Consider the following 26099-nt stretch of genomic DNA (forward strand, 5'->3'; position numbering starts at 1 on the left):
CAGGTTTTTTCTATGTAGCCCTGACTGGCTGTCCTGGAACTCACTCTGTAGACCAGGCTCAAACTCACAGAGATCTACCTGTCTCTGCCTCCCAAAGGCTGGGATCAAACCACTCCTGGCTATAATAAAATATTTTCAAAATAGTAGGTGAAGTTTTGTCTATAGAGAACTCCATTTTGTATAATATACCCATCTATATACATAAATACAAATAAAAATAGATTCATATTAAATATATAATACACGTAGAAACAAAATATTGCTAAGAAATAATCTAAAGTAGTATCTATCAGGGTATACAAATTATTATTTCTCACTACAGAATAAATTTTAATTTTTTGGTATTTTATATTTTTTCCAGATATCTTACATATACAAAAATTTCTTGTGTAATTGAAGCACCTGAATTTTAAAACCTCTTTTAAACGAGCAGAATGTAAAGACAGCTGAATTCTCACCTCCTGGAACCACAGGGTAGCTCTGGGGGTGGCTCCGTTACAGCTTACAGCCTAGCTATCATAAGCACTATTAAGGTGAACACACTTTACCATGACATAAAAATAAGATGGCTGGGCGGTGGTGGCGCACACCTATAATCCCAGCACTCGGGAGGCAGAGCCCAGGCAGATCTCTGTGAGTTCGAGGCCAGCCTGGTCTCCAAAGCGAGTTCCAGGACAGGCACCAAAACTACAGAGAAACCCTGTCTCAAAAAACCAAAAAAAAAAAAAAAGATGTGCTTAAGTTTTTATATACTTTTCTTTTTGTTTTTTTAATTTACCTTTATTTTATGTGCATTCGTGTGAGGGTGTCAGATTCCCTAGAGCTGAGTTACAGACAGGTGTGAACCGCCATGTGGGTGCTGGGAATTGAACCCAGATCCTCTGGGAGGACAGCCATCTCTCCAGCCTGCTTTTTATTTTCTTTCTTTCTTTCTCTCTCTTTCTTTCTTTCTTCCTTTCTTCCTTTCTTCCTTTCTTTCTTTCTTTCTTTTTGAGACAGCATCTTTCTGTGTAACCCTGGCTGTCCTCAAAATTTTTATGTAGACCAGGGTGGCCTCGAGCTCAGAGGTCTGCCTGCCTCTTCCTCCTGAGTGCTGGGATTAAAGGCATGTGCCACTATACCTGTCTTTTATATTATTTTTTTCCTAAGACCAATAATTACGTTTATAAAAACATGATTTTATTTGTATTATGACAACATTTTACTTTGAAAAACAACATAGCTTGCGTATGATCTTAGAAGGGATCAAATCCAAACTGTCTCCAGTGAGCATCTTTAGCAGTATGAGAGGCAGGGTAGGAATAATGAAAGATCCTTTTCCTGTTCTTTCATCACGTTTCCGTTGCTTCTAGTGCGTGCATATTCTTTTTTTTAATCAGAAGACTAAAAAGAAATAAAAACTCAACAAATGTAAGTTAAAGGCCAGGGAGGCACTGCAGTCAGTAACGTGCTAGCATGCCGAGCACCTTTCAGGACCGCGAATGGCGGTCACTGGAGGTGAAGCCTCTAGTTAGGCACCAGCTCAGCCCCTGCGTGTTTGACAGCTTATCTAAGTGTCGTCTTCAGCAATAGGCCTACCGTCAGTCTGTGAAGAGCCTCCAATAGCCTGGGGTATCTGAGAGATCCACGGTGCCTCTTTGGCAACAAATCAAGATGTAACCCATTTCTGGCACTGTTATTTTTGTTGTTGTTGTTTGGGATAAGATCTCACTCTGTAGCCCAGGCTGGCCCAGAACTCATTATAGTAGCCAGGCTAGTCTCAAACTCATGGTCATCTTCCTGCCTCAACTTCCAGAATGATAGGATTAGTTAACATGTCTAAGGTGTTTCTAAGAAGAACTTTATTGTAGCTTATGATGTAACGTGTTATAAGCGAGAAACATCTTTTTTTATTTACATACACACACACACACACACACACACACACACACACACACACACACTGTATTTTGTTTATTTTTTTGTTTATCAAGACAGGGTGTCTCTGTGTAGTCCTGGATGTCCTGGCGCTAGCTCTGTAGACCAGGCTGGCCTCTGCCTCCCAAGTGCTGGGATTAAAGGCATATGCCACCATTGCCTGACTGTACTGTATTTTTAACATACTTGTCTTCCCCAGAATTTCTTGATGGAAAAGAAATCAAAGGTATGGAAAGACAATTCCTAATGAACTGGAAAGCGTCCAAAGATGCCAAGAAGACCAGCAAGAAAAAGAACAGTAAAAGTGAGGATCCCAGCAGCTCCTACCTGAGTAAGTACGGTCACTAGCCTGCCACTCCCAGCGGGGGCACAGTCTACAGTCAGTGAGAGACAAGAGGGAAGTGGTGCCCAGGGTTTGGGGTGCTGCTTTTAGACGGTAGAGGTGTACCCAGCAGCCTAGTTGTCAGCAAAGGTCCATGCAGTTATTAGGAACTTTCGCCAGCCATGAAAGTGGTAATGAGTGTGAACAGACCCTGCACTAGGCTCACACTGCCTGTGTCTGTGTCAGTCACATACACATAGTCATGACACAAGTGTGGGGAAACTGAGGTTTCGTTCCAGAATAGGTGGATAATATCCGTTTCATAGGTGATAAAATAGTCGAGCTTTAAGTTGTGAAACCCAAGTCACTGTATAATTGACTTTAGTGCAAAAAAGATCCCTTTTTTGTCAGTAGGATGAAAAATTAAAACCTGTCACACATGGTTGCTCTCACCCATAAGCCCAGCTCTCAGGAAGCTGAGACAGGAGGAACTCAATAAGTTTAAGGCCAGCCTGAGTGACATGGCGAATTCCAAGACAGTCTAGGCAGTGGAGTGAGATCCTGTCAAAAGAAAATAACTATTAAAATTAAACATAAGTTAACCATATCTGACCTGCACTCTGTGGCTGGCCCACTTATGCACACACAGTAAAGTCTAAATGCTTGGATTATCATACGCTATGACTGTGTTAGAAAGGACACACTGACCTTTGTCTAATTAATGCAACTAAATGTAAATAAGAGTACTGTACCAGTTATCTTGCTGGATTAGGAAGCACACTGGAGTTGACCCCACAGGGTCTGTAGTGGAATAAGCCTCTTCTGACGACAACAGTCTGAATCCAGCATTTGCTTCACAATTCACGCTTCCTGGCACCTTTGGATGCAAGGGACAGAAGCGTTCCAGCGGGTAGTTAGGCCGAGGGAGTGGACACCGGAGAGGGACAGTTACACAGAGAGATGGAGGGATGTCACTCTAGGACAAGGTTGAGGTGAGAAGGGTGGGGTAAAAAGGCATGGAGGTCTGGTGATCTCGCCGTGTCGTGTCATTGAATACAAACTATTGAAAATCATTTAGGAGAACTGGGCCTTGGTAAGCTGACAGTCTGTCAATGATGGATACTGTGCTGGCAATGCGCATTTTTATGGACTAAATCTTGTAAAACACCCAGGAGGCATTTCTTCCGCTGTTCCTCCTGGCTGTGTTGTATCCTTGAAGCCCTGAGTAGTGGTGGTGCACACTTGTACTCCTAGATACTTAGTGGGCTAGGACAGGAAGAGCCCAAGTTTGAGGCCAGCCTGGGCAACTTATCCTGCCTCAAAATAAGGAAGGGCTGGGCACGCTAGCCCAGTGGTAGAGCACTGTGTGTGGAACTCGAGCTTCAGTCTCTCCACACACACACACACACACACACACACACACACACACACACACACACACACCAGCGTTTTATGGCTTTCAGTATCACATTGCAGCATCTTATTAATATTGAAGTACCATAAAATTAAACATCAGCCTTCACCCCAAACTTAAGCCCATGCTAAAAATAATATTCATTTCATCCTCATAGATTTCAAATTTTTTTTTTTTTGTAATCCACAGACAATTAAATGAACTAACTTTTTCAATGAAATTTGGTGAAATAAGAAAAATTACAAGGTGCCTTAAAGCTTTAAATCTTTAAAATTAATTATTTACTGTCCTCAAAAGAACCCTAATTAATCTCTTTATAATAGTGTGGTCAAAGCTAATTAACAAATGCAGTCTTTAAAGTTATATGAAAACGCCCACAATAAAGTATTTAACAGGAGGTTAGAAAACTGCCCCATTGGCCATAGTTGCCAAAGAGTCAGGTACTCAGAGATAAACCCACCTGGGAAGGTGGAACACCTGAAAACTGCAAAGCAATGATAAAAGGAATTAGACAGGACACAAATGAAAAGCCACTCCATGTTTGTGAAATGAAAGACTTAAAAGTTACAGTATCCGTCCAACCCCACACGATCTACAGATTCAGTGCAATCCCTGTCAAGATCACAAATAACCAAATAAATCTTGAGGAAGAAGAAAGCTAAAGGCATCATAGCTTCTGATTTCAAATATATTACAAAATTCAGTAATCAGAACAGTATGAAACCAATAGAAGAAACCTAGAGCAGCGGACAACACAGACCCCACAGACGGAGCCACAAACATACTTGAACTGAGTTTGACATATGTGGAAAGAAAGGACAGTGGCTTCGACGGGCTTGGGAACACTGCATAGCACATTCAAAAGAAGACACTACCCTCCTACCCACAGTCAACTGAAAGCGGACTACAAGTGTAAAGACGCGAAGCCCTAAAACTCCTAGGAGAAAACGAGTGGGTAAGCGCCATAGAATTCATCTTGGCAGGGACTTCATGTCTGTGACACTGAAGACACAGGCAGAAAAACAGAAACAAATCGATCAGACTAGACCCACCTGAGCAGCTTCTGTACAGGAAAGGAAATAAAGCGAAACCCATGTGATGGAAGAAAATGCTTCCAAACCATGTATCAGACAGAAGTTAATCTCCAAAATAATGAGAAACTCCTACAACTCAATAGCAAAGAAATATTAATAACCTCATTTCAAAATTGGTTAAGGACTCGAGTGGACATTTCTGAAGAGACACTAAGAACGACCAGCATGATAAAGTAGGCGGTACATGAAGAGAGGTCACGGCACTGAGCCTTCACACCAGCCAGAATGGCTATCATTTAAAAAAGTGTGTGTGTGTGTGTGTGTGTGTGTGTGTGTGTGTGTGTGTGTGGCAGAGGGGTGGCTGGAGAGGTGGCTCACCAGCTAAGAGCATGTTTCTTTTCCAGGCATGCATGTGGTACACATACATACATGCAGGCGAAACACACACATATAAAATTAAAATAAATAAATCTTTTTTTTTTAAAGCCAGGCATGGCAGTACATGCTGGTAATTACAGCACTTTGGAGGAAAGATAAGACTATCAGAAGTTCAGGACCAGCCTCGACTACATGAAACCTTGTCTCAAATGCAACAAATGCAGCAGGTGTTAGCGATGATGAGGAACATGTGTTACTTCCTTACTTCTGTGATTGGGAATAAAGGAGAAGACTTTATTTTCACTCCTAATGTCAGAGGGTTGATTGAGCCCTGGTTGCTCCACCCATGTGCTTAGGCAAAGCTTTGTGGCAGAAGAGCATTTGCTGGTTCTTCACTTCCTGGTAGACAGGAGGCAGAGAAAAGGAAACAAAGGAGCCAGGGCAAGTTAGAGCCACCAAGGACATGTCCCCAGGGGCCTAGTTCCTCCAGTCAAGCCTTGCCTCCTCCTCTTCAACCATCTCCCCAGAATGCCATCAGACTCCAAATCCACTCATCCTTAGGCCAGAGACCTCAGCTGTCCCTGTAAGCACTATCACAGACGTGTGCTTCTCTAATCCTCTAGCCATTTCTACTTGAATGTTTGCATGTGCACACATGTGTGCAAGTGCCCACGGTAAGCACTATCACAGACGTGTGCTTCTCTAATCCTCTAGCCATTTCTACTTGAATGTTTGCATGTGCACACACGTGTGCAAGTGCCCACGGAGGCCAGAAGAATGTAGATCCCTGAGACTGGAGTTACAGGCATCTGTGAGCTGCCAGGTGGGATTCATGATAAAGGAGCAAGTGTTCTTACACACTGAGACATCTCCCTATCATCCCTGCCCACTAAACCATTTCTTAGTCCACTCGAGGTGACAGTCAAAATCAGCCATGACAGAGAGAGGCAATCTTCACGCGATCTAATGGTTTTACATGTTTTAATATATTTTATATGTTGGAAGCCTTCTAGATGTGTAGCTCTATACTCAGAATTAAAGTAAAACTGTAGTCCCTGACTTCAAGACGCTCACAATTAAGACTAATCCTAAATACAGCCATGTAAATCAAAGCTGGAAATATAATCAAGGACTTCAACAAAATCAAAAATAATTGGACTTTTAAAAAGTATTGGCTTTCATAGCACATGGAAGATTAATATATCGATTTAATAAATATTTTTGAAGGCAGCTCAGAATGAGACCCTGAGTTTACTTCTAATACTCAGGACAAATGGTTAAGCAGGTTGGATACTGGGCTATTGAAGCAGTCAGGTTTAGAGGTAAACAAGGTGTTGCCGCTAGAAGGGACATCACACTGGAAACCGTATGTGATACAGAATGATAATTGCTGAAGTAAAAGTATGAACAAATCCCAACAACGTGACTGATCCACACCATAAAGATTACTTTGAAAATAAATTTAGAAAAGCAAAATTTAAGTCAGTGAATGCTAGCCTGTCCATTTTCTCTATAAGAATTAACTATGAATTTTCCTATGTGGTTTTTCTGTATAAAAGTCTGTGATATTTTCTTTTGGATGTTAACTTTATTATTGATTTTACTGATGGTTTATTTGTCTTTGTTTAATTATATTCCATAACATATAATTTAAGATACTGATATATGTTATTTGATAATTTAGTAATTAGTTTCAAAGCAGGATGCTTCTAATTCTTTGTATGCTACAGGTAACTTTGAAACAATACATCACATAGTTCCTGTTTATTACCCACAGGTGGGTAATCCAAAAGTAGTCTTTTTCTCTGATGTACAGAGATACTTTGTAAATGGAACTCCATCTTCAGAATGTCCCCAAGAAGATAAAACTAAAATCACTGAAGACATGGGGTAGGTTCTTTGAAATGTTTGTGTGGCTTTTCCCTTTTTGGGGGATGGGTGCCCTTAGTGTCCACACAGTTGCAGAGGGGTCCTCCTAACATCTAATCTCAGCCACAACTTCCGTGTTGGTCATCTCAAACAGTCAGAACTGCAGAGGTGGGGGATGGCTCTGGGAAACTTGGGATCCACTCAGTGAGGTAAAGGTAGGGGCAGGAAAGTCCCTGAAGATGTGGATAAAGATGTCTGAATGATCAAGGGGAAAGGGTCATCTCAAAGGAAGGTGAGGCCCCAGGTGATGATGGGCTCCATTGGATGGGGGGCCAGGGTTGGGCCGGGGTTGGGAGGCTGTGCCAGGAAGAGGTGTGAGAGGGAGTGGTAGAGGGAGGCACCCAGAGGAGTAGGTAGGACACTCTCCTCTGCTCCAAGCCAAAAGCGCTGAACCTGCGCTCTCTGAAGACATTAGAAGTTTCCTTCACTCTCAAAGGGGTTTATGACAAAAAAGGTTGAGTCTCCATTCTAAACTTTGATTCTAGTCTCAGTTTAGTTCTGTATAAATCTGTTATGAACCTCTTAATAAGAAACAGTTGTAGCCGGGCGGTGGTGGTGCATGCCTGTAATCTCAGCACTCAGGAGGCAGAGCCAGGTGGATCTCTGTGAGCCTGAGGCTAGCCTGGGCTACCAAGTGAGTTCCAGGAAAGGCACAAAGCTACACAGAAAAACCCCCGTCTTGAAAAAAAAAAACAAAAACAAAAACAAAAAAAAAGATAGTTTCTATACAAAGTTACACCATTCTGGGAAATAACCTCATTTATTCTAAAATATATGCTTCCCATACATTAAACAACACAACATAAAAATTCAAACAAAAATCAGGCTATGATAAGGCATGACTATAATCCTAGAATTCCAGAAGTTGAAGCAGGATGATAAGATGTTCAAGGTTATCATCAGCTGCACAAGTTCAAGGCCAGCCTGAACCAAAAGAGATTCTGTCTTTAAAAAAAAAAAAATCAAATTGGATAGTCCTAATCATAAATATTTTGCAAGTCAGCTGGGGGGCCAGATCTGCCACATTGCTGTATAATGTTGGCAGGGCTGTGGACATCCTTAGCCAGATATATGCTAACACATTCAATACGTTTTATTTCACCCCTTTTCCCATTTATTTTCAATGTCCCTCCCCTCTTGAGCAGTACAGGGATCGAACCTCAATGGTGAGTTGTACCATTGAGCTACTACAGCCCTTCCTTTGGATTTGTAACCAATCCAATGATTGCTCTGTTGATCTCCCGATCATACAGCAGTGTTCACTATGCTGTAATGAAGGGCAACACATATTTCATTGAGAAAGTAATTGAAGCCAGTGGCCCAACTTTGGAATTGTAGTCCTCTTCCCAGAACTGCCTGCTGAAGGGCCAGCGGGTCTGTCATGTGATGCTCCTTTCCCGGCCCTGGCAGTGTCTAGCCAAGCCCACCAGAAGAAGACCTGTGAAAAGTGCTGGGGCCCTCCCTGGTCTCCCCTGCCCGTTCAGAGCAGCTCAGGACTGCTTCGGTGCAGACTTCGGTGCAGGTCTGTCAGCCTGAAAATGCTTGATGGAGAGAGACTGCTAAAGGAGGTCTAGTTCTGCCTCTTCTTCGGAACAGTAACGTGGGAACATGCTTTGCTGTTCACACACAACCTCCCAAACCAGAGCCGTGCCCACAGCACCCCTAGAGTCTCTTAAAGACAGACAACACCTGTGCAAACTCCACAGCTCAATTTTGAGATTTTTGTTTCTTTTATTTCTTTGCCAATGGCTTCCATGAGTACTGTTGGTTGTAAGGAGTCTTTTTCTGCCCCGCCAGCCAGCTCTCAAATAATGACATGGAGACTGATTTATTAATTATGAAAGCTCAGCCTTAGCTTAGGTTTGTTCCTAACTAGTTCGTATAACTTAAATTAACCCATATTTTAAATCTACGTTTGGTTGCCTGGCTCGGTCCCTCATCTCTCTGGACTGCCCATCCTGCTTTTGCCGTCTGGCTGGCGACTCCTGTGCACCTCTATTTGTCTCCTACTTCCTTGCTCTGCCCATAAACCCCACCTACACCTCCTGTCTAGCTATTGGCAGTTCAGCTCTTTATTAAACGAATCACTGCAAAATATCTTCACACAGTGTGCAAACATCTCACAGTTGGTATGTCACAAGGTGGATTAAACAGTTAACAAGGATAGTCTACACAGCCTCAAGGAACAAAGTTGGTGAATGTTATACATTACCACATAGTAAATGGATCTCCAGTGTGCTGTGCCCTGTTCTGTATCCATGTGCAAAGTCCAAATCACCAGGAGTATGCCAGTGAAACAGCAGTGGCCATCCTGCTCTCGTCCTAACTAGGACCTCAGGGCTAAAGGCATTGGTTAAAGGGAAAACCCCCTCTCTGCTGCCTAGATAAACTGCCCTAACCAGCAGCAGAACAGAGGGCCCTTGGCAGCCCCTGCCATGGTGTGAAACTGAGCATGCTCAACTGAGTTTTCCAGTTTTATCCTGGGGGAAAAATGTCATGCAAATGTTCCCTTTTCAATGTTTATTATTTCCTCAGGTAACCTTTTCTCTGAAAGTATGCCAAATATTGTTTTTCTGACTCAGAAGATTTAAGTCTGATTAGATGGAAATATGAGTTATGTCTCTCTTTAATAAAAGGTGACCCAATATATTATGAAACTTCCTCAGTGCTTCACAAAAGTCTTTTTTAGGCATGCCAGTTGATAGCATGTTAGTAATTTGGAGAGGGAATCTTTGTACTTGCTCACATGAACTAGTTTCCATATCATGATTCATGTATGTAATTTCCATTTTAAATTGAGATATACCACAAATACAAGGCAGAAGGCAGATGTACGGCCCAGCACCTTCATTTGTGAATGCAGCCATGCAACCTTTAGTGAATTAATCTCAAAACAACAACAACAACAACAAAAAAAAACCCTCTAAAGGGCAGTGAGATTAGAGTTGGGAGACTGGTAAAGTACTGAAAATGGAGTGTTAATAATTTGGCCTGGAGAGATGGCTCAGCAGCTAACAGCATTGTCTCCTTCCAAAGGATTCAGGTTCAATTCTCAGCACCCACATGACAGTGTACACTAGTTCCAGGAGATCCAACACCCTTGTACAGACATGCATGTAGGCAAAATACCAATACATAGAAAATAAAAACAAAATCATTAAAAAGTAAAGAAAGGAAAAAAATTTTTGTAAAAACATCTTCTCTCCCTCCCCCGTAAATAATAATTTGGCCTGGAGTATTGGCTCAGTGGTAGAACATATTTGCCTAGCATGATGTGTTTACCTAGTACAAGCATGCACACACACACACAACAAACCCATCTGAACACAAACACAAAGATCAGATTTTCAGTTTCAAGAAAATCTATTAAAGCAACTCTTTCCCTTAACTATTTTAAAGGTGAGAATGAGCTGGCATCCATAATCTGTTTTTACAAGCTATATTAACATTCAAGGTGAGGGGCCTGCAGAGAGGTAGAAAACAGTACATGATCCAAAAACAACAGTCTGTTGCGCACGCCTTGAGGGCTCTGCACACTGGGAGTTGTGCCTGTGTGCAAAGTGGAGCGCTGCGAAGCAACATCTGTCCGAAGACAGGGGAATGTTTTCCCTGACTCTTATAAATGCATGCAGTCCTCACGTGTATATTTACACAAGCCTGCTTTCCCTGCAGGGAGAAAAAAGCCAGACTTATTGACGTTGTTTGTGACCCTCAAACTGAACTTGATACTATCAAAGTACACTTTAATTAAAGATTAGGTCTAAACTATTTTTTATTTAAAGGCTGATTCTGAACAAATGCCTTCACTGTTCAATTAAAAATAATGTATGGGATTAAATAAGCAAGCGTGGTACACATTATTGCTTTCCTCTGTATTTGTCACAGTAAATACTTGTGACACATGTTTCCTCTCTTTTCAAATATGCTAGGGGTGCTTGAACCTTAGTAATTTAAAAATAGACATTGAATCCATGCATGTTGCCCCAAGATCCACCAAGAACACTGTACAGCACTTCACCATAAAGAAGGCAAACAGTTACTAACTCCTCTAAAGTGCAAGCAATGCTGATAACCATAGACCCATGTGTTTTTGCTAATGGAAAAATACCTTTTTAATGGGTTGGGCTATGTTGGGTCTCAGATATCTTTTAGGAATAGGAATCCCTAGGACTCATAATTCACAGGGATATGCCCCCTCTGTTTTGGTTAACTATTTATGAAATACTTAGTTAAGGTGTTTGCTAAGCAGTGGGAAGAGGTTTCTTTGAATTAAAAGTGGATTCTAATAGTTAAGATACCTGGCTTTCACGACTGGTAAGAATATGTTTAAACAGTTGTAATAACAGATCTACGTGCTTCAAAAAGAATTTTAAGGAGTTGGGGATTTAGTTCAGTGGTAGAGTGCTTGCCTAACAAGCGCAAGGCCCTGGGTTTGGTCCTCAGCTCTGGAAAAACAAAAGAATTTTAAGAACTGAGGTGATATTTTTAGTCCTAAAACTCCAGGATGCTCTTACATAAACAAACATTGCAGAGTCAAATGCCTTTCATTTTGCTTTGCTAACCTTTCCTTCGGTATATTTAACGTCATGTGCCAAGTAAACATTGTGTGTATCAGTAATGTAGATAGATTGCTCCCATTTTGATTTGCAGTTCTCAAAGAGAGTAGTCTTCACCCCCAAGAGCAATAGTGGGAAATAACATAAAGATTTTCCATTTAAGGGACTAAGCGAGTGTTGGGGAATTCTGGCTTTATGCTGTCAATGGCTTGCTCTATGAAGAAGCTACGGAGGCCTGACTTAACCCAACTCTTACTTTCCATTTTAAAAGGCTTATATTTTGAAGTCTAAATCTTTATTTTCAAATACTAGAACTCTTAATAAAAGAATATTCTGACTCAAATAGCCAAGTTCTCAGCGACTCTGCTAAGGATTGTCCCAGGTTCAGGAAGGTATAGAAAGGCAAGCCAGTGAGGAAGTGACCAAGGTGGATGGACAAGAACATCCCTGTGCAGCTCAAGGCACCTTGCAGCCGCTCAGGCTAAGAGCAGTGTGGGCAAATGTACATGGATTTATGAAGTGAGAGCGTCTGGCAGGCCAGAACTCTAGGCTGGAAGTCATTTGATTTAAGTACATACTGGCCCAGTCTTTGTCTTTAAGGAGAACCCATTAGAGCAAGTGGAGAGAGGGTTCGGTCAGTAAAGTGCACGTTGCACAAGCAACAGGACCTGAGTTCAGGTCTCCAGCACCCACAGGAAGTCGAGCACAGCAGCACAGGCCTGTAGCTGCAACACTCCAGCACTAGTGGGTGGAGATGGGTGTGGATCCTTGAATCGAACTGGTTAGCCAGCCTAGCCGAACGGATGAGGTCCAGGTTCAGTGAAGAGCCTTTTCTCAAGAAAATAAAAAAAAAAAGTGGAGAGCAACTGACAAAGACACCAACACACACACCTGCTCACATGGGCACACACACACCCTGCTGTGCACACACACACCCTGCCTCTCACACACAGTTAGTATATTAGAATGATACACACCTGCTCACATGTGCACACACACACCCTGCCTCACACACACAGTTAGTATATTAGAATGGATACACACCTGCTCACATGTGCACACACACACCCTGCCTCACACACACAGTTAGCATATTGGAATGGATACACACCTGCTCACATATGTACACACACATACCCTTCCTTGCACACACAAAGTTAGTATTTTAGAATGGATAAGAAATAAAAATAAGTCTCCAAATACTGATTAGCTCGAAGCTGCTAGAACACACACACCAAAAAATGGGAATGCAAAATCAGGAGCCCTTAGCACAATAGTTTGATGCATTATAACGTTAAATATACAGTCCAAGAAATTCTCCTAAGCGAAATGAAAATCTGTACTCAAGAAACTCTGTCGGGCTGGTCTCAAACTCACAGATCTGCCTGCCTACCTGCCTGCCTCCCAGGTGCTGGGATTAAACCCCTGCACCAGGTTAAAAGTTATTCCTTAATTTAAACAATAAGGGAAATAATTGAAACCAGTTAATTATTTAATAGATACAAAATATATGTATAGTATAAAGTGTTTAAACATTTTAGTTTCTGCTACGTGATATTTGCTTTTTAGCTTTTATTATAAAGACAATCTTAACATTACAACTCGGCATGTTTAAAAGACTTAAAAATAATTCTGAGACTTACACTTTAATGAATAAAATCTACAGCATTCTAAGGTCATACTTTCCCAAACTAGACAACTACAACTTCAAAGAAAGATACACTATGAACAAATATTTGGACTACTAATAAGGTGTCAATCAAAAGTATGCAGCCTTGCAAAATGCGAACACTCAATAGTTATGGCAAAGATCATAAATATTAGGGACAATCTACTTGGTTTGACCGTCACTTTAGTCATTTATTTAGTAGGTATGGTACACTGGACAAGTTGCTCAGTCCCAGAGAACCCTATCCTCCCAACTGTAAAATGTAAAACCATCAGTTTTTGTAAACGCGAAGTGAGAAAATACCAATGAAGCACTCAGCGTATGAAAAGTGCCCTATGGCACCTGTTACTCTAGTTATTTAATAACGGAGTGTTAGGATCATCTACGCTTACAGGGACTGAAAATACTAGTCTCTTTCAGGAGCTTGGACTTAGCATCAGTCTGCCTATAGTAGCACAAGAGGAGAGACTCGGTGGTCTGGTCTGTGAACAACTGTCTCTTCTCCCACTACTCTCCAGGGCAGCAGGAGAGCAACAAGCTAGGCTAGATTGAGGTCTTTGAGATGCCAGGCAAACCTTTAGAGGCTCCGGGCACCTCTGCATGGCCACAGCCCGCCCAACCTCCGTATTTCCGTGTGTCTCCCAAAGCAGAAAATGTTTTGTTCTATGTCTGTCATCTTTTTTTTCCCCCTGCCTATCAAGTTAATTAAATGCTGGTGTGTTGTTTTTGTTTGTAAATACAGGAATCTGTCCTTGAAGGAATCTGAAAGCTTGCTAACAAAAAATGATATCCATGAACCTCACCTTCTCTGAAACCCAAAAGTAAAGGAAAATGTGTATGAGGAAATGGAGTAAATTCAGCGCTGCGTGGTTTGATTTCTTCCTAGAACTAGGCAACAGCGTGTTGTGAGGGTTTGTAAACTTCAGTTATCTCGGTGTATAAGTTCTTGTTCGATTTGTTTCTTTATAGAATCTGAGACTTTACTTTCCGTGTGTGAATTCCGGGATCTATTTACTTTATTAGTTGTTAAATAAAATTTACCAGGAAATAAAATGTGGTTTCGTATTCCACACGAGTCCTTGAATCAAGGGGATCTGGGCTTGCTTTCAAAAGCGTAAAGCTTAGTACAACCAAATGATCACTCTAGCTCATTAACAAATTCGCGGTGTAAGTAGTTACTATCTACGGCTTGGTAATCTCGACGTGGAAAGTCAGAAATCTGCTGGGAAAGGTTGCAGAATCTATACGCAAGCAGTGCCCCCGTGACAGTTTATATCTGATACTCGGAGGCCGCGGTTGGAGCACGTCTGGCTGGGCTGCGGTGAAGACCATGTCCGGGGCGGCTTCCCAGCAAAGGCCGGTGCGGGCTGCAGAGCTGGGTACCGCCGACGCCGGGACCCGCGGGTCCTCCGGGGCCGGCCTGGTCCCGCCCCAGCCTGTGCGCGCAGGTGCAAGGGCGGGAAGCGGGCGATGGCGGGGTCCCTGGGTCACGGTGTACCGAGGAAGCGGTTCTACCGCAAGAATCTTTACTTTGTGGAATAAAAAGCGGAGAGGGACGCACACTCGGCTCCGCTCCTCGAGGTGAAAATGAAGCTGTTCTGAACCGCGGGGTCCCGCGGGAATCGGCACGCCGCCGCTGGGCTCCCGGGCTCCGAGTCAGAGGGGGCGGGGCCAGGTGTCCGTCCCGCCCCCGAGCGGTTTGATTGATGAGTCTGTCCGCCGAGGGGGCGGCTCCGCCACGCTGTAGCCCCTAGCCTGAGGGCTCGGGTGGGCGCCCACCGCCGCCCGACGTGCCTTTGCGGGCCTCCCACTCGCCGGCTTCGTGCACCCGCATAAAAGGCGGCAGTAGAGCCTGCACGGCGATGGAGTGACCTGCTCGACGCCCCTGCCCGCCTCGCACTGCTCAGCCGAGCCCCGCACGGCCGCTGCGGGGAAAGGTGCGGAGGCAAGTCCGAGGTGAGGCCGGGGCCCGGGCCGGGGCGGGCGGGAGGGACGTGTCTGCGGGGACGGGAGGCTGAGCCCTGTGCGCCGGTAGCAGCCGCCCGCGGTGCCGGGTCTCACGGCCGACCCGCTCCCTTGCAGCACTCGCCGCGGGAACCGCAGCCGGAGCCGCTATGGAGCGCGGCCGCCCCGCCAGCGGCCCACGCAGCGCCGAGCCCGCCCCGTCGGCCGCCGCCGCCCGCGACTCGAGCCCGGGACGGACCGGGGCCGGTCAATCAGGCTCCGGCGGGGTGGCCGCGCGCTCCGGGGGTGGCCGGCCTGCCGCCGCGAACGCCGCTCGGGAGCGCAGCCGCGTGCAGACCCTGCGGCACGCCTTCCTGGAGCTGCAGCGCACACTGCCGTCGGTGCCGCCCGACACCAAGCTGTCCAAGCTGGACGTGCTGCTGCTGGCCACCACCTACATCGCCCACCTCACCCGCAGCCTGCAGGACGACACCGAGGCGCCAGGGGACCCCAGTCTGGGCGCCTTGCGAGGCGACGGCTACCTGCACCCAGTTAAGGTAGGCGACACTTCCGGGCTGGGACCCCGGGAGCCACCCTGTCGCTGCTGGAGCAGATGCCACGGAGCAGATGCCACGGAGCTGGCACTCTTCTCGGTCAGGCAGAAACACCTCTAGGAAGCTACCTGGGCCCGCGGGCTGTGGTGACAAGGTTGCCAGTACAAGACGGTTCTTAAGTTTGTAATCGGGAAGCTGCGGCTTTTAATCCTAGCTGGGCTAGTATTTCAAGCCCCTTAAAGATTTTCGCCCTTTCAGGGTGAAAATGGGAAAGCTGTTGTACATCCTAACGACTGCTAAACATCTAAGTTACATTCATTCTCTACGAGAGTCAAGTGTTTTAACATACATTAATTACATTTCTATTATAAAAGCTTCATGAGTTAAATGGAATAGTGGAATTAATTATTTGCCCCTAAAGTAATTGTAAAAAAGAAAAAAAAAAAACCATTGAGACCGTTCTGCATCCCCACAGAGTAAAATTTCAATCACAGTTAAATATTGTGGACTAGACAGCTACCAACAATGTTAGAAAAACCCGATAATGTCTCATATAACTGTCATATTAAGTTGGCATGTATGTCGAGTGAATCGGTCTGTGTTCAGTTAGGCAAGGGAAACCATTGTGCGTGGTTCATTCCGTATTCCTGAAGCGGTCCTGAGTGTGGCATCTGACCTGAGTTTTCACCTGTAGTAAATAGCCTCTGCATCATCTTTTTCTGGATTTCTTCTGAAACCTTCCATGGATCTCTTTTTCTCTTCAAAATGAAGAATCTCTGTATTTGCTAAATTTAAATGGTCACATTTTTGCCCCAACTATTCTGAAATATTTGAACACAAATACAATTAGAACTTAAGCATCTAAGCACTGAATAAATTATTGAGTAACAAAAATGAGGAATTACATTTTGTTGAAATGTAATAAAACACACCCTCTAATATTATTTGTACTTAAAATTGTGGAGTGCATTTTAACAAAACTTACTTTGAAAATACTGTCAATGTGGTGATGGAATTAAAGCCGTTCAAATGTTAAATGTGAAAACATGAAATGTTATTTGTAATAATGATAGAACTCGTTTATCACTGAGTTTTATAACGTAATAGCTGAAAGTCACTCATTACAATTAAGAATTTTGTATTACAATAACATTAGATTAATGCTGTTCAGATATCCCACAATAGACTTCTTTGACTTGGTATTTGTCATATATTCCAGGAAAGTTTATTCAAACAGTAAGATTCAATACCAAAAGCGGAAGTTAAATACCTCCCTCGTAGTTGGTAAAATCTAGAATGAAGTCAAGCATTTCACCTCAGCGCCACCCACGGCTCTCTTGAATGAGAGATGCTGGAGACATCAGTGTCAGAAAGGGGCAGAGCAAGCTGCACTTGACTCACATGCCAAATGTTTTTGTAGTCATAACTGTTTCGAGAAAAACCAGTCTAATTCGTGGTCTGATTTTGAAAGGCAATGTCCATAATATCTAAATTTCTAGACCTAGAGGTAATTATAGAAGGCCAAAGATTATCTCATAAAAATGAAGCTGGTCATAGTTAACAAGGGACTGGTGTATTTTAAAATCAAACATTTGATTTACTGTGTAGAAATCTCTGCTTTAGGACGGGGAATACTTAATCTCTGCCCTAAATGAATACAATAGAGCCAAAAACAAAAATATAAATTGTAGTATAGTACTGCAAAGAAGAATATTATATTGATTAAGAAAAACAGTCTAAACCACAAGCCTAGAGTTTCAGAAGACAGAAATTTTACATACTTAGTTGAAAATTGCCTGCCTCTATTTTGTGGACACTGTTGAAATTTTTAAATATTGAGTCTATTCTCAATACGAAGGGAATAAAAATATTCTGATCATTTTTACTTCCGGGGTAAGTAAAGCCTCATTACAAACTATCATAGATAGCCCTTAGTAAGTGTTCTAAAATTGCTGTTACTAAGTACCACACAAATTACTAAAGATATTTTAACAAATAGTCCAGTCTGTCACTTAGAATCAGCAATCCTTTTTTACCAATATATTACAAGCATGTTAAATGGTTGGGGCCTTTAGAGTACCACAGTTGACAGAGGAAGAGATAGCCGGGGTGGAGCTCATGGTTAGAGTTTACAAGGCCCTGCGCTCTGTGCATTAAACTGGAAGGGAGTTTTAAGAGCTCAACTTCTGGGGCTGGAGAGATGATGGGTCAGCACTTGAGGGCACTGACTGCTCCTCCAGAGGGCCCGGGTTCAAATCCCAGCACCCACATGCAACTCAAGACTGTAACTCCAAGATGCACTCTCACACAGACATGCCTGCAGACAAAAGACCAATGCATATAAAGTAAAAGGAAATAAATCAAAAAAGAAAGAAAGAACTGGACTTTTGGAGCATGGCCTAAACCCAATTTCATCCACTTGGAAAATTAGCAGTTTCAGTTAGCACTAGGGGCCAGAGGGACGCTTCTCCAGAACAGGAGTGTATTTCAGACCTTTAACTCAGGGAGACAAGCGCGTATGGCTCCGCTAATTGCCGGGCCCCATGGGAATCATTGTCCATAACAGCGATAAGCAAGAATTTAAAAACGGTTTGGGGGTCATTCAATTAGAATAAGAATGCATTTTTAAAGGTCTTCGATTTCAGCCTCAGTTCTGGTTAATTGCTTGATTTTTTAGAAGTTTAAACAAAACTACATAATTTCAAATATACTTTAGAATAGAGAACAACATAATGACACATATGTGCATATTAAGAGGCCATAATGAAGTTTATTTCTTTGTGTGCAAACCTAGGAACTTATAATACATATGATTTAAAACAAGCTGAAAAGAAAATAAATATACCTTAATAGAGAGAGCGTTCAGGGCTGCGTTTGCTAGTCATCCCTCGAGACATTAAAATGAGGCTTTTGTTGGCTGCCACAGAAAAGTAACTTTCCAGATAACAGCACACACCCACCTACTAACATTTTTATTTTCCACTGGACATGTGAAAGTTTTACATAATTGTGAGATACAATGCTGTGCTTCAGTCTCTGTGTGTATTATATGATGTTCAAATGAGAATAATCTCGCATCTATCTGTCTCTGTAGACATTGCCCATTTGTGCTATTAATATTCACAATCATTTCTTCGGGCATATTAGAAAATATAAAGTTACAATATCATCATCTGTAGTCACCCACTGTGAGACAGAAAACCCAGACTAAGGAATGTGGGCTGCCTTGTGAGGCTGCTGCCCTTGCTACCCAGAGGCTGTCTAATCCTTTCTGTATAATGCCTTTCTTAAATGTCTACTTTGTATTTACCTGAGTGCTGCTTCTTCAGAACTGATGTTTTCATTTAGGTTTAACTTGGAATTGAAATAGCGGTAGACTTTCTACATCTCAGCAATGTTCATTCTCCTTAACTTCCTGCAGTTCTTGTAAAGCACGCACGTGTGTTATACAGTTATAATCAAAGCCTTCTTCACTTGTATACGTGTGTTATACAGTTATAATCAAAGCCTTCTTCACTTGTATACGTGTGTTATACAGTTATAATCAAAGCCTTCTTCACTTGTATTGCTAACATTGCTAACAGTCTTCATCTTGCCCCGCAGACTTTGTACTTAGAATCCTTACCAGCTACATAACCTCACTACCATTAATGTGTTTTCAAAGTTTAGATGTTATACACCTGTGTTGTATGTCAGAGTCTAACCTTCAGATTCTTACTTAAGTACTCTATTTTTCAGAAGTGGCCCATGCGATCAAGATTGTACATCGGCGCTACTGGTCAGTTCCTGAAGCACCCTGCCTCTGAAGAAAAGGCAAATCATAGCAACCCTCCCACAGCCTCACGGCCGTAGGCTGTCTCCCGAGGGGTCTGCTGGAAGCGGTGGCTATTGTTTTTAAAGACTGTGAACTAATCCCGTATTTATTATATTGGACATGACAAACACTGTTTCAGAAGTTTACATTGAAACCTGTAGTTGAAGGTCAAGATGTATCTGTCTAAATAAATGTGGAATGGGATAATCAGCCCTACATTAAAAAAATATAGCTTATTTAATCATCATATCACCGCTACATAGTAAAGAGAAGCCATTAGGAAAAATGAAAGGCACACAAAAGCAGATAGTTGTACATACCTGAAGAATGTACACATTTCCTTCCACATTTTCTGTAATGTGTCTATTACTTAAAAGCTGATGTGAATACAGCCCTTATGTGTGGTGTTGTGTGTCTGTAATCCCAGCACTCCAGGACGCAGAGGCAGGCAGATCTCTGTGTGTTCGAGGCCAGTCTGCTCTATATAGAAAGTTCAAGGCCAGCCAGGGCTACACAGTGAGACCCTGTCTCAGAAAATAAATGTGTTTGTATGAATATTCAAATTTTGTGAAAGTCAGTGAGTGCCTTGAGTTGGCCATTTCAGTTAGAAGATGTAAGGTAAGATCATTATTCAGCTGGGAGGTGTGTGTGTGTGTGTGTGTGTGTGTGTGTGTGTGTGTGTGTACAAAGAATGTTTCAGTAACTTCTGTCTGTAGTTACATTTCCCAAATGGAAAGTGTATATGGAATATGAGAAACGGTTTTCTCTATGAAACAGGGTGTGACCGCCTCTCAAGAAGTTGGTCAATATTAAGATCTGACTTCCATTCCAAATTGTGGAAGGCACTAGTAATACACGCCGACATGAGTAGGGGCTCAGGTGTCACTGGGGGTGGGGTTCATCACCCTTTCTACTGGCAGCACCATATCACCCCATCTCCTTTCCCATCCTGGATAGTTGGGCAGGCTCAGATGTAGTCTTCCTGGACGTGGCATTTTCAGCACTGATTTGGGAGTTCTGCCAGTGATCTGTACCTTGACAGGCTAAGGACGCAGAAAAACTCAGGCTTCAGTCTGTCCCCATATGAACCAGTAGACTTCTTGCTGCTGCGCCACGCACCACCACGGGCCCCGAGAGCATCTCTCTACTGACTGACTATACCCGGGATTTCTGAGTTCAGCAAGAGACTATTGGAAAATCAGCTGGGCCTGGCTTAGCAGGTCAAGATGCTTGCCACCGAGCCTGACGTCTCAAGTTCAGTATCCACAGCCTACACAGTGGGGAGAACCGACCCTGAATCTTGTCCTCTGGCTCCATGTGACGGTGTACACAAAACAAACAGATGTGATCAGATAAAACCACGCTGAGAAAGTTAGCAGAGCTCTGCCCTTCATGATATTGGTTTTGATTTCTTGATGTTACAACTGTTCCAAAAGTTAAGACGTGTAACTTACATTTTAGATTTGTGTAACATTAATTAAGATGTTGGATAGGCTCACAGATTTTAGGAAGTTAGAGACTCTCAGAGAAGTCCCGTATGGCCAGAGCCGTGAGCACACAGGGGTTTGGGGAACATACTGAACCCCAAGAGTGGAATCTAACGGAGATGAGACATTCCCCTCAGTCCTTTGCCAACATGTCCTCCTCACTTCCTGCTTTGTGACACCCCCTGCCAGCTGTGAGCTCATTCGTTGCTTGAGAGCACAGTTTTAAAGTTGCCGGACTCAGTGTAAGATTAGCAAGGAAAGAGATGTTAGCAGACTCGGCTGAATTTAAATAACAGTAAAGAAAAAAAAAAAACCAATTATTTTCAGCTGTTTTCCTGCAGCCTGCAGCTTCGACGTTAACGATCACATGACAGCCTGGCCCGCTGTTCCGGTGACTCGGTGTGTGGCCACATTACTTTATATCCAATAGTTTGTAAGTTTTATTTATTTTAGTGAGCCTATTTCCCTTTGAATGTGACCAATAAAATCTCTCTGCATACCATGTTGCTTTCTACACATTAGTGTGTAGCACAATTGCTTGTGTACTTAAATTTTTATGAATACATTCACCCACTCATCTAACATTAAGGGGAAAAAGTAAAATATGATTTGGACTTAGCCATTTGCTCTTACTTTATTACAGGAAGTGGTAGCCTAGTTTTTATCATAAGGAATGGAATTAAAATTTCTTTTTATTTGGAGTGAATTATAACCTTGTGGTTATTGTCTTCATAACAAAGTGGCTTAGAACAAAACTGGATCATTTGGCCCTTTCTCTTATCACCTAACAGTTCACAATGCTCCCATCTCTGGTGTGTCTGTGTTCTCTGGGATCTGCAGTGGGGCGCGTCCACTCAAGCCTCAGCAGTCTTCATAATTCTAACCCTTTGCAGCAGAAAATAGGTGTAGTTGACACTCTGTGGGTGCTCTGCCTCCTGTCATGGTGCTCCTGGCCCACTGTGGGTGCTCCATCTCCTGTCATGGTGCTCCTGGCCCACTGTGGGTGCTCCGCCTCCTGTCATGGTGCTCCTGGCCCACTGTGGGTGCTCCGCCTCCTGTCACGGTGCTCCTGGCCCACTGTGGGTGCTCTGCCTCCTGTCACAATGCTCCTGGCCCACTGTGGGTGCTCTGCCTCCTGTCACAGTGCTCCTGGCCCACTGTGGGTGCTCTGCCTCCTGTCACAGTGCTCCTGGCCCACTGTGGGTGCTCTGCCTCCTGTCACAGGGCTCCTGGCCCACTGTGGGTACTCTGCTTCCTATCATGGCACCCCTCTCCCTGGGTGTGCAGAGAACCCTTGCCTCCTTGTCCTGTGTCACTTTATGGGTTGGGTGTTGCCAATTACTTGAAGAAAGACTAGAGGGTTTTAGATAATGTGTACCATGCCTGCCAGATGTCTACAAGCCCAGACAAGGTAGGCCGGACATGAAACTGTCAAACTTTCTTTAAAGTTACCTTGAATAGACCTGCAAACACGACATTGGGTAGCAAAAAATTCATCAAATGATTTTTTTTATTTTTGCTAATTCTGCCAGTCTATTAGTTTGGCCATAATTTCATAGCGTTTAAAGGGGGAAGATGGGACTTTGGTTGAATTGTTTCTAAGTCACCCTATGAAGCAGAACCTTGCCTTTGATATTGTAACTTATTTCCATTTACCTACTTAGAAATGTTTTCATGTCCCAGAAGTATATTTCATAACACTTTATCAAATTGCTAATTATACTCACAGCTTTAGGAAGATTAGAAAATCTCGAAGAAGTTGAATCTTTTCAACTAGAAGTTCAAAAGGCCAGGCTGTTTTAATTCATGATGCAGAATAATGGGTATTATTAAGATAAAGTGTGAAAGTTCGTCTGTTAAATTTGCACTTGTCTCTTTGGTTAACTAGAGGATGGACAGTTACTCAGCGTTTGCTCTCCGCCATGATGTCCTCGGCATATAGGACAAGGACAGATATATTTGGGTCACAGTGTTACCCCATAATCTGCACAAGAAATCCTCAGTTAAATTTCTTTCACGTCATGCAGCTTTCCTACTGGAATTTCTCATTTAATTTTATTATGATGATAATTTGAGGGCTGGAAAATGCCATTTTAGAAAGAAAACTAGGAGTTTTTTTCTTGTTGTTGTTTTTTTTTTTTTCTAACAGGAGAACTAGTTTCATTGTATTTTTCCTGACCATAAAAATATGTACATTACAGTTTGCTGTATGTGAACTATTCACCAATAAAGTTCCATTAAAAAGTGTGTGTGTCCGTTCACATTCTCATCTCCGTGCTCAACTGTCTAACAGGAGCAATTCAAGAGAGAAGGCCTTTCTTCTGGTTCATGGTTATAGGGAATGCGTGTGACTGACCTTGTGCCTGGTCATGGAAGCTGGAAAATGAGGCAGCTTGTCACATCCAGGCTGGAAACAAGCAGAAAGCACAGGCAGGATGCAGCCGGGTTACAACTTTCAAGACCCCGTGTAGGATGTTTCACAGTCAAAAGAGAACAGCATCTGCGTACACCTGTTTCTCAAAACGTCAGGAGTGAAGAAGAAAAGTTCAGTTGTGGGTGTCCAGGAGAGGAGAAGGGTATTGCCTGTCCACAGCACTTGGTAATAAAGAATGGCCGTGCATTTTTACAAATGCTAAAACAACCAAAACCAAAACCTAAGCATAGCAATCTGACTCGAGTGTTAACTTGAACAGTGACTTTCTTATTGGTCATGGATACTTTTTTTTTTTTTTTTTTTAACTGAAAAGAAACTATAAAAGAGCCAGGTGTAGTGGCGCATGCCTTTAACCACAGCAGTCAGGGAGACAGAGGCAGGCTGATCTCTATGAGTTCAAGGCCAGTCTGGTCTACACAGTGAGTTTCAGAACAGCCAGGGCTACACAAGACAAAAAAACAAACAAACAAACAAACAAAAAAAAACCCAAGAAATAAAGAAAAACTTCAAAAGAAGAATAAGTTCTGATTGAAATGCAGAGCTAATTAGTTGAAATTGTCTATTAGTTTAAATTATTCAATTTCTTTTTCTCAAAGAGCCTCACTTTGTAGTCATGAAAAGAACCATTTATTTTCATTTAAAGAGAAAGTATTCAGGCATTAGAGCTTATTCTTTTAGGGGGCAGAGCAGACAATTCAGGACATACGTTACTTAATATTTTTCCCCTTAGGCCTCTGTCTCACAGTGCCTTTCTGAGGAAATGTTCCGCAGTGGCCACATGAATCACTCATAACTGGTGGATCATATTTGTCATTGGGATAAGACATTTGTTTGTTGGCTGTATGTAAAAATGTCTTGTTGCTCATCTTAGCTGGCAAAATTATAAATCAGATTGCTTCTGATCAAAAACTATATATTAGCTGGGGAAATGGCTTCATCAAAATGTTTTTTTCTATGTGTTATCTCAGGTTACATTTATCATATTCTTCATTTGAAAAAGTAGATTCGGCTCTAATCTGGTAATAATTCATGTTTTTTTAACATCATTGCTGCAGGATTTACAACAAGCCTTCCAGACAACAGCTACAGTGGTGATAAAATATTGCTGTCTTTTCTCCAAACTGTATACACTTTGGAGTTTTTATTTTTTCTTTGTTTCTGTAACTTAAAAAAAAATCCCAAACAACTAAGTTTCCAAATTTTTAAAAGAATCCAAGAGAACAATTAAAAAATTGTATACTTCGGAGAAATGACTGTGTACTTGTAGAGTGGTAGCTGGTGGTCTTACATGTGACTGTTTTACCCCCCAATTCCTGTGAAATTCTCAAATCCTGTAGATTTGCTTCCTGCAGGCTGAGGGCACCACACAGATGCTGAGGCAGCACAGTGGGGAATATTCTTGCCTAACTACATAAACCCGGAAGGGTTTCCCTTCCTATGTTTACACAAGTCTTAATTTCAGCTCATCAGAGAAACCAGTTCACTGAAATATACATCAGTCACTCAAATGCTTCATAATAAATTATGCCAGAACATTTTACAAACTGGAGAATAATCTTGAGTATTATGCTTAGAGATTATGTCAATAGTCATTTCCTGTGCACATGGACGTGATTCCCACGCACATCTGCCCCCTGGGGACCAAGTATGTTCTGAAGATGAACCATACCCACCTCCCTCCTTGTGTATGGCCATTGGAAACAGGGGCCATTTCAAACAATGAAAGTTGATTTCAAACATTTTAATTTTCAAATAAATGCTGACATCACTTGGTTTAATTTTTAAAGTATACTCTACTATAAACCATCTGAATTCTTTATGTAGATGAGTAGATAGATCATGTGGAACAAAAAAAATTAATGCAGTTAAAATTTCAAAACTGGTAAAGACTGTTTCCAGTCTGCACATCTGTACCTTCGCTGCTGTAAACCTGTGTCCTGGAGTCATGTGACACCAGATAACAGCTAAGTGAACATCAATAGACATCAACAGGGACAGGAGTGTCAAGGGAAGGTAAACGGTGGGGAGCCATTGCAGATCCTCCTTTTAGAGAGAGGCAGCCAGTCAGGCTACAGGTGTGATTGCATTTTGGGGGGAAAACACATGAGAAACTGCCTTGAAGAGGCAGACCAAAATAAGAGTCTAAAGATGATTGTTCCGGGCCATGCCTGACCTGAGAGACCCAGAAAGCAGCAGCATCCAGATGCACGGTCCTCTCCATCCATCCAGAGTCTAGAGTAAGTGAGGATGGTAGTGGACATACCTTAACACAACACACACTTGCCTCAGTAAACAATGGTCTTTCCTCTCCCCTTACCTTCTGTAGTCATGAGGGATGCACACCTTGCTTAGGTTAGGGACCTTTCTTCCTCCTACAGCAATGGACAGTCCCCTTCAGAGCCTGGAGCCATTGCTCAGGATCCCTGAAGAACGGAAAGAGAGGAAAAATAAAAAGGATTCTAGAAAAGGACCTAGATCCTACTTCATAGGTAAGTTGAAGAACATCTGTGAGTGAGTGGATACCTTTGAGGCAGACAGCAGTTTGCTGTGGAGGGAGTTGCTTATTTTTAATTAATAATTATTTAAAATAATTTTTAAAAATAATTAATAATTAATTTTAATTTAATTTCTAAATCTTTAATTAACT

The 26099-nt window shown here is 42.6% G+C and overlaps 2 protein-coding genes across 5 annotated transcripts in view; both read left to right on the top strand.

Moving 5' to 3' along the window:
• The window catches only part of Ppp1r42 (protein phosphatase 1 regulatory subunit 42), a 39383-nt gene extending 25116 nt beyond the window's left edge, over positions 1-14267 (top strand). For 2 of the 4 annotated variants that reach the window (XM_036178869.1, XM_036178870.1), the window contains exons 7-9: positions 2117-2248; positions 6796-6955; positions 13962-14267. In XM_036178869.1, coding sequence (XP_036034762.1) covers positions 2117-2248; positions 6796-6955; positions 13962-14031 — 362 coding nt within the window. In that variant the 3' untranslated portion in view covers positions 14032-14267. Of the gene's footprint in view, positions 1-2116; positions 2249-6795; positions 6956-13961 lie in introns of those variants that run through there. The other 2 variants (XM_036178871.1, XM_036178872.1) reach the window with 2 other exon arrangements.
• A 708-nt stretch (positions 14268-14975) lies between these two features.
• On the top strand, positions 14976-19736 carry Tcf24 (transcription factor 24). Its single transcript, XM_036177358.1, has 3 exons — positions 14976-15175; positions 15302-15720; positions 19456-19736. Exons 2-3 carry the CDS (start codon positions 15334-15336, stop codon positions 19567-19569), a joined length of 501 nt encoding a protein of 166 aa, XP_036033251.1. The 5' UTR covers positions 14976-15175; positions 15302-15333; the 3' UTR covers positions 19570-19736.
• Positions 19737-26099: the final 6363 nt, after the last annotated feature.

The sequence above is a fragment of the Onychomys torridus genome, chromosome 2 (assembly GCF_903995425.1).
Source record: "Onychomys torridus chromosome 2, mOncTor1.1, whole genome shotgun sequence".
Classification (NCBI taxonomy): Eukaryota; Metazoa; Chordata; class Mammalia; order Rodentia; family Cricetidae; genus Onychomys; species Onychomys torridus.